The 8,727-nt window shown below is 49.3% G+C and overlaps 1 protein-coding gene across 2 annotated transcripts; it reads left to right on the top strand.

The window, feature by feature from the left end:
• Nucleotides 1-3,695: 3,695 nt before the first annotated feature.
• On the top strand, nt 3,696-7,156 carry PRR15 (proline rich 15). Of its 2 annotated transcripts, none has more exons than XM_032758421.1 (2): nt 3,696-4,238; nt 6,054-7,156. In XM_032758421.1, exon 2 carries the CDS (start codon nt 6,194-6,196, stop codon nt 6,581-6,583), a length of 390 nt encoding a protein of 129 aa, XP_032614312.1. In that variant the 5' UTR covers nt 3,696-4,238; nt 6,054-6,193; the 3' UTR covers nt 6,584-7,156. The 2 variants fall into 2 exon arrangements, with proteins under 2 accessions (XP_032614312.1, XP_032614311.1); XM_032758420.2 differs by having other exon boundaries at nt 6,049-7,156.
• Nucleotides 7,157-8,727: the final 1,571 nt, after the last annotated feature.

Here is an 8,727-nt window from a genome sequence, read left to right as displayed (position 1 = left end):
TGTTTAAATCTGTGGTTAAACCACAGGGATATGTACGATCTCACTGAACTAAAAGTACACAGGTAGGTGGTTCCAGGGTTCCTTCAGGGAATGGATGGTGTAATCGAGGACCTAGACACTTCCACACTCCCATGCCATCATCCTTAGCATGGCATCTCCTATTCCCATCCCTGCTGCCTCACTTGCTGCTGCCACACTGGACGTCACATCCTCATGCTGTGCTTAAATGCAAGCATCAAGGGTGTGGCAAAAGATGTTCTCCGAGAAGGTTCTGCCCTTTATCTGGAGAAGAAGCATTTTCAGAAGTCTTCCTTACAGCCCCATAGGCCAAAACTGAATCACTATGGCCACTCCTAGTCACAGGGAAGGCTGTGAAAGTATTTCTCTTCTCAGCTTCTAGTCAAACTCAATCTCCTTATTTGTAGGAATTAAATGAAATAGTGCCCTGTTGATTCTATCTCCAACATTCCTGTTGCATCCACCTAATTATCTTCATCCCCCACCAAATCAACTCCCACCACCGTACTATAGGCTTCAGAATATCCCACCTGAAGTCTCCCAACAGTTCCTAACTGGTTTCCTGATTGCCCCATTTTGTCCCCTCTACCATCCACTTTTTTTTTTTTTTTTTTTTTTTTTTTTTTTTTAACAGTCTTTCTCTGTTGCCCAGGCTGGAGTGCAGTGGTGCAATCATAGCTCACTGCAGCCTGGAACTCCTGGGCCCAAGTGATCCTTCCACCTCACCACCCAAGCAGTTGGGACTACGGGCTCATACCACAACACCTAGCTAATTTCTTCTATTTTTTGTAGAGATGGGGGTTTCACCATGTTGCCCAGGCAGGTCTCAAATACCTGGGCTCAAGCAATCCTCCCACCTCAGCCTCCCAAAGTGCTGGGATTACAGATGTGAGCTACTGCGCCTGGTCCATTATTTTTTGAGATGGAGTCTCACTCTGTCACCAGGCTGGGAGTGCAGTGGCGTGATCTCCGCTCACTGCAACCTCCACCTCCCGGGTTCAAGCGATTCTCCTGCCTCAGCCTCCTGAGTAGCTGGGACTACAGAAGGACGCCACCACACCCAGCTAATTTTTGTATTTTTAGTAGAGACAGGGTTTCACCATGTTGGCTAGGATGGTCTCGATCTCTTGACCTCGTGATTCACCTGCCTCGGCCTCCCAAAGTGCTGAGATTACAGGCGTGAGCCACCGCGCCCAGCCCCATTCATTCTTTATACACCACTGCAGGACATTTAACTGCGAATCTTACCATGTTCTTCCTCTTTAGTGGATTGTGGTCCTGAATGGTCTGGTCACACCCACCTCTCCAGCTTCAGCTCCCTCTCCTCACTCAGATCACACGCGCCTGCTCTTTGCCTCTCAAGAACCCTCAGTTTCTTCACACCTCCAAGATGTTCACATGCTATTTCCTCCGTCTGAAATGCTCATCCACTCTGCATCTCAGCTAATCTCTCCTCAGTTTTCATGTCTCTCCTTCAATGTCCTCCCTGTACACAAGGGGTTATTTGTATGATGTTGTTATTAAGTTCAAAGTTGCTGAATATAAATGAGAAAGGGCATGCAAAATAATCAATTTTTGTTGTTAATTTCAGCAGTTAGTAGAGGTTTGTTTATTAGTAAAATGTTGACCCTTTTGTTAAAATCACACTTGAGGAGCCAGTTGGCAGAACTTATTTTCTTTTCCTGAATTTTTTATTCTTTCACCCATATGCTCAACAAACAATGTAAAAACCCAGCTCCATAGCTTCCTAGTGGTGATGACTCCTCAGATAAGGGCATTCCTCCATGATTCAATTTCATCTGTAAAGTAATGGCACTATGATGAATTATCCCATTCTCCCCTCAAAGTTGGTGGCCTGCCTTTGTTCAATCCTGGTGCTGTGATTGAAAGTTTATGCTCTAAAAGTAATCCCGAGAAATATATAAAAATGTATGACTTCCAAATACCCCGTGCTGTGCATATCATAAAAATTCAAAGAATCCCAAACTAAAAAGTAAATCATATATTCATATTTTTATCTTTCACAAATTGAAATACTCAAAAGTTTTTTTCTACTAATTCTATATTGCAAATTATTTGAGTTAGGCAGTACGTCTTTCACTACTTTTTTTTTTTTTTTTCCCACAGAGTCTCACTCTGTCACCCAGGCTGGAGTGCAGTGGCCAGATCTCGGCTCACTGCAACCTCCACCTCATTTTTGTGCCTCAGCCTCCCCAGTAGCTGGGAATACAGGCGTGCACCACTACACCTACCTTTTTTTTTATTATTAAGTAGAGACAAGGTTTTGTCATGTTGGCCAGGCTGGTCTCAAACTCCTGGTCTCATGTGATCCACCCGCCTTGGCTCCAAAGCGCTAGGGTTACAGGCTTGAGCCATCTTGCCCGGCTGTCTTTCACTGCTTTTATACTGCAAAAAGTTTTCACAACAGAGATGCTCAGTTGCTCCACACCCAGTCCTTCAGAGGAATTATGCTTGCATATGAGCTCAAGGAACATCAAAATAGTTTTTTGAAACAGAAGAGCATCCTGGAAGATGAAGCAAGCTGCACCTCTGCCCTCATTAGTGAAAATGCCCTGTGCCAATATCTTTATGTCAAATGGATAAAAAGTACTCTCGGTCGGGCGCGGTGGCTCACGCCTGTAATCCCAGCATTTTGGGAGGCTGAGACGGGCGTATCACGAGGTCAGGAGATCGAGACCATCCTAGCTAACATGGGGAAACCCCGTCTCTACTAAAAATACAAAAAAATTAGCCGGGCGTAGTGGCAGGCGCCTGTAGTCCCAGCTACTTGGGAGGTTGAGGCAGGAGAATGGCGTGAACACGGGAGGCGAAGCTTGCCGTAAGCCGAGATCGCGCCACTGCACTCCAGCCTCGGCGACTCAGCGAGACTCCGTCTAAAAAAAAAAAAGTACTCTTAAGTGACCAAGAGTGCAATCCCCGGTTCACTTCCTGCAGTGGCTCAGGGCTGGATTTACACTGCCCTCGTTGGGTGGCTGTCCATGGACTTCCAGGCCTGAAAGAAGGAAATTCACATCCTCAATGAGTCGTGTTAAGAGTCTCAGACTGGCAGGTTGTGGTGGTTAAGACTGTGGAAGCTAGAGTCAGGCCCCCTGGGTTCCAACCCTGCTCTGCCACGTACCAGACAGGCAACCCTGAGCAACCATTTTCCCGTGCTAGGGTTTTCTCGCCTGTCGAGTGAGAATAATAAGAATAACAATACCTACCTCCTAGGGTCGCTGTGAGAAATAAATGACAATCCACAGAAAGCGCCTGCAACGGCGCCTGGCTGGCATACAGCGGACTTGTTAATAACGTTACAGCCTTTCAACTAAGGGCGCCTGAAACTCGCAAACATTTTGCTCGGGTGTAGATTCGCTCCCGTTAGTTACAAAACTTGGGATCCCGGGACCCGGAAAGCAAGGGGGAAAAATAAATCGGGATGGGGCCAAGGGAGAGCTGCTGCGGCAACTTTTACCCAGCGGAGTCCACCTACAGCCTCGACCTCCCGGTCTCAGGTCTCCGCCGTTTCTTCTCAAGGAGTGGGTAGGGGGAGCGGCACTGCACAGCTTTTCTCCAATCAGACACCTCAAGGCTGGCGCCTGATCCAATCTCCTCCCCTGGAGGGTGGGAACGCGAAGTTCCTACCTGCACCTGTGGCAGCGGTGACCGCCTCCTGGGTTATTTTCTTTTCTCCCCCAGCTGCCCCGGGATCTGGTTTCCCGAATCACTTGGCAAATAACCAGCAGGTGGGCAGATGTCTTTTTTGCGTTCCTACGGACGCGTAGGCAAGTTGGATGCGCCGGAGTGAACAGCCAGGGTCCTATCTCTCAGACGGCTCCCGGGCGGTGCTAGCAGGGAAGAGGGACGCGCCGGCTAATGAAACACTACTAGCCCGGAAAGCCGGCCTGGACCTTCCACCCGGGGCAGCGAGTCTGGCAGCCCCTCGCCGCCGCCCCCTCCGACCAGAACAGACTGCGCTGCGAGCCCCGGGCTTCCGCCGCAGCGCGCAGAAATTGGAGGTGCCAGAGGAGACCAGCAGCAGCACTTGATTTAGCTGGGCTGCGGGAATTCCGACCTGTACACTTTCCAGAAGCCTGATCTCTCCAAGTCCGCGCCCAGGGACTGGAGCCCCGGCTTCCAGGTTGACCCGAGCGCGCCCCCTTCGTGCTCTCGGCCGCGTTCACCGCGCGGGGCCTCCGGGTCCTGTGAAGCCCGAGCAGGTGAGCGACTGGGGGTAGTTCGGCGTCCGCCGAGTCAGAGCCTGGCGCCGGGGGTCACCCTGGGGTGCTGCCTGGTACCTCCCAGGTACCCGCCTCCCGGCGCCGTAAGAGAGGCTGAAAACCACGGACGCTCCAGGACTCCGTTTTCTGTGCTTTTGCGTAATTTGCCATCTTTTCCTTGCGCAATTCGTACAAAGCCCTTCCGTGCTCACAAAGTTGATGATTGTGAAGAAGAAAATGTAGGTTAGAGGAGAGGAAGCAGCATCAGGACACCTTACCACCACTGTTAGTAAATGACTTGGGGGTACAGGTTGCTTTTCCGATCTGCAAAGCAGGAGGGAATGGGATGTTTGCAGACGCAGTTGCTAATTGTGCCTGAGGGCGTGAGTGCCTTTTGTACCGAAAGAACTTTTGGCCGTTTTTTCTTGTATTGTTTTCAAGTCGCTGCCCGAGTGTGTCCTCAGGGCATCCTGGGGAGGAGCCGGTGCCGCGGTTTCGGGGCGCAGCCGAGGCCGCCCCGCCGCCTCCCGTAGGCGATCAGACTTCCTCTCCCTGGCGGTTCCGGGAGGAGAACCTCCTACAACAAACACCGCCGAAGTTTCCCTCTTCAGCGCGTTCGCCAATCCCAGGAGCGCCCGGCGCGTGGGCTGGGAAGGAGCCGAGCGGAAACCTGGAAGTGAGCCGCGGCGCAGGCGAATCCTGCTCGTTGCTGGTGGCAGCGCCCAAGAGACCCCGCACAGAAAGTGGGCTGAGAGTCTCGCTTGCTGTACCCGCACCTAAGTGCTCAGAAGCGGCCTGTCCCTCCGCAGAGGGGGGGTCTTAGAAGCTTGGGGAAGAAGCACATTGTTTCGGAGTTCCTGGTTGCGTTCTTTCTCCTTGGGAGGAGGGAATTGCACAGGGAAAAGAAGCCTTTAGTTTGTAACTGAAATTCTCCAGAGTTGAGTTGCGTCGTACAGACTCGGTGCATATTTTAATACAAAACTAAGGGAAGAGGCCATTTGATACTCGGCTTCATCTCAACCGTCAGCCGGGAGTGACTTCAAAAAGACGCAAGATTGGGCTCTGGGGAATAAAAGGAAGATTAGGATGGCGGTTTTCAAGGGAAGTTAAGTCTAGACATGCGTCTTTGAAAGTCACAAGGCAGAAGTGGTCAAAAGCAGAATTTAAAAGAACCAAAACAAATATCATAAGCTTGTCCTTCTCTCCTACTGGGATATAAATTCTCCTAAGTATCGTATCTCATCGAAAAGGCTCCTGGGACGAAAGTCGATGGGGGCAAATCTTGGAGGGAAATTTCGTGACTGTGACCATGGCCTAATTAATACTCACCGTTCACCCGTAGAGAGGATGCACTTGGTTCCCAGCGCCCTCCCAGGTGCTCATCCAAAGGGAGGCCGCCCTGGGCCGGATGGGTCACCTTTTGGCGTCCGTCTACAGTCAAGCAGTGTGGACAGGGCGGTCATTTTCCCTCTCGAGACGGGTTGATCCAGAGGGGTGGGAACGTCTCTTGGGTCCCCCGCGCATGCTGACCACTGCACTGCACTTCCCCTGAAGGCAAGGCAAAGGTTGAAGCCAAAGAGTTCAAGGCTCAGCCTAGAGACCAGGTGATGGTGCCCTGGAAGACACTTCCGCCAGCACCCTAAGGGGCGCAGTGGCGTCTAATGCTAATATGAGCTACGTGGCTACGGGATTGGGTCGCTCCGACCCTAGCCCATCCGGTGCCAGACAGCACAAGAGAGGAAATGGGACGGGGGCGGGCGGGCACGTGACTTCAACCAACCCAGTAACCAAGTTTTGCTTTCTTCCCCAGCACAGGCCGCTGCCTCAGCATCCACCTCGCAGCCCACGTGTGGCAAACCGGTGAAGGGGTGGAGTGAACGGCCGGAGACCACGCGGAGAGAGGGGCTGCTTTGGCCCTTCCATCTGGGTGCCGGGAGCTCCTAGGCACTCCGGCCATGGCCGACAGCGCCGGTGCTGGCAGCTCGGGCCCCTGGTGGAAATCGCTCACCAACAGCAGAAAGAAAAGCAAGGAAGCCGCAGTGGGGGTGCAGCCTCCCGCCCAGCCGGCTCCCGAGGAGCCCACGCCACCTGCGCCGCCCAGCCCGGACTGGACCAGCAGCTCCCGGGAGGACCAGCACCCCAATCTCCTCGGGGGCGCCGGCGAGCTCCCCAAACCGGACAAGTTATACGGGGACAAATCCGGCAGCAGCCGCCGCAATTTGAAGATCTCACGCTCCGGCCGCTTTAAGGAGAAGAGGAAAGTGCGCGCCACGCTGCTCCCGGAGGCGGGCAGGTCCCCGGAGGAGGCGGGCTTCCCTGGTGACCCCCACGAGGACAAGCAATAGCCCCAATAGCCTGCGCGCTCCAGGACTGTCTACCCAGCGCTACCCCAAACCCCCAGTTCCAAACCCGAGACTTCAGGCCCTCCCCCTTACGTGTTGTCTCATTCCACCGAATTCAGAATATTTACACAATGCCTTCATGATTTTATTTTTCTGGAAATTGAAGTGTCAATTGGGTTCTCAATATTTCATGACTCCAAGGATGCATTAAATATTTATTTGTGGTAAGAGAAGATACCTGCCGCGGAGGAGGGTGGCATAATTATTTTTTTTTCAAAAAGCTATTCTGGGGCCCTGGCTCCTGTCACAGCTCAGCTTGAACTCTGTAGCCTCTCAAATGAAGAAGGTGGCTGTTATTTAGGACTCTGTGGAAAGCAAATCACAGTGCTGTTTTTAATGCCTGAGAAATGCACTTTAGGGGTACCTCATAGACTTATACCTTAAGTGAAGGAGTGGGGGAGGAAGAAGCATTCTTAAGTAGAAGCATTTTAAAGTAAGGCAGGATTGCTTTTAATGTTAAACTACAAAACTGTACAGCCTATTTTAGTGTGGACTATTAAAACCCTTGCACTGTAAGACTTAAGGTGACTTTTGTATTTTTTCCATTCCAAGACTGAAACCCATCATACTTAAAAGCAGGCATGCAAAGTCCAAGGTGAGAGTTAATCATTTGCCACACAACATAACAGTGACTATTGGAAAGCTGCAGGGAAGAGAACATTTCTGGAAACCAGCAACACCTGGACTGGAACCTCTTAGCCAGATATCCCTATTTATCAGCCAAATTCGAGGAAGGGAGAGACGTACCAATTCATTATTCCTAAATTCACCTTTTACTTAAGTGCATTTTCATAGACTATAATAAGTTACAATGCTAGTAATACATCCTTTTCAGTATCCATTGTTAAACTTACTAACGATTGTCTAAAATTAAAAAACAAGGCCGGGTGTGGTGGCTGATACCTGTAATCCCAGCACTTTAGGAGGCCTAGGAAGGTGGATCACCTGAGGTCAGGAGTTCAAGACCAGCCTGACCAACAAGGTGAAACCCTATCACTACTAAAAATACAAAAATTAGCCAGGCGTGGTGGCAGGCACCTGTAGTCCCAGCTACTTGGGAGGCTGAGACAGGAGAATTGTTTGAACCTGGGAGGCAGAAGTTGCAGTGAGTGGAGATCGTGCCACTGCACTCCAGCCTGGGCGACTGAAGGAGACTCCATCTCAAAAAAAAAAAAAAAAAGACTGAACTCTGTGCAGCTAAAGAGGTGGGGATATTTTCCCCACCCCTTTGCTTTAAAAGCTTATTTCTTTAAAGTATGCATTTATCTGGTTTCAGACCCTTTAGATCTACCAACCTGAAGATTCTTAACAAAAATCTGTTTGCTTTTATTATGAACTTCCAAGAAAAAGAGTAAATGAATACCATTTGCTTTGAGAAAATTACAAGAGAGTTATTGTAGTCGTTAAGAGGCACTGGGATCTTTTCCCACCACAATTCAGTTCATTTATAAACACCCAGAAATGCATGGCAGGGAAATTATATTGATCAAAGTGTATATCTTTGTAGATAATAACAAGCAGGAACTTAATTATAGCTTCTCGATTTGTATATGTAGACAAGCTATTTTTTTGTTTCTCTCAAATTAGTAATTTATAAAGTAGCAAAACATGTCGATTGTTAAAAGAAATTTAACAGAAATTTGATGAATATGGCTGAAATGAATTTAAATTAATGAATCAAGCTTTGGTGCCAGCAGAATAATACAGCTAATTTTGATACATGAGTTTCCACATACCAAAGGCCTTACACTAAAGGAAAGTGTTTATCTAGAGGTTATGAACACCTTAAAGTATGTGAGAGGGCTTTTTTAAGCATGAAAAGACATTTTCGTTGTATACTTAAAACTGGAAAGTATGTGACCAAAATCTCATCCAGGTGGGCTTCCTGGATGAGGAAGACTACATTCAGTTTAAATGGGCCTACCATCTCTAGATTCAGAAAAAGAAGAGGGAATTGAAACTTGGCGTGAAAAAGCAATTCATGATAAGGGACAGGATTGGGGGTTGGCAGAGCAATGGGAGTGAATATAGCAAATGTCAAATAAGTCTTTGGAAAACCTTCAAAAAGTATTTTAATTTCACTCTGT

Source organism: Hylobates moloch, unplaced genomic scaffold, assembly GCF_009828535.3.
Source record: "Hylobates moloch isolate HMO894 unplaced genomic scaffold, HMol_V3 SCAFFOLD_1, whole genome shotgun sequence".
Lineage (NCBI taxonomy): Eukaryota > Metazoa > Chordata > Mammalia > Primates > Hylobatidae > Hylobates > Hylobates moloch.
Note: the sequence above shows the minus strand (reverse complement) of the source record. Positions and strands in the feature narration are given on the sequence as shown.

Bases quoted from the DNA above. Each gene is read 5' to 3' on its own strand.
- PRR15 (XM_032758421.1), top strand. From the start codon at position 6,194: ATGGCCGACAGCGCCGGTGCTGGCAGCTCGGGCCCCTGGTGGAAATCG.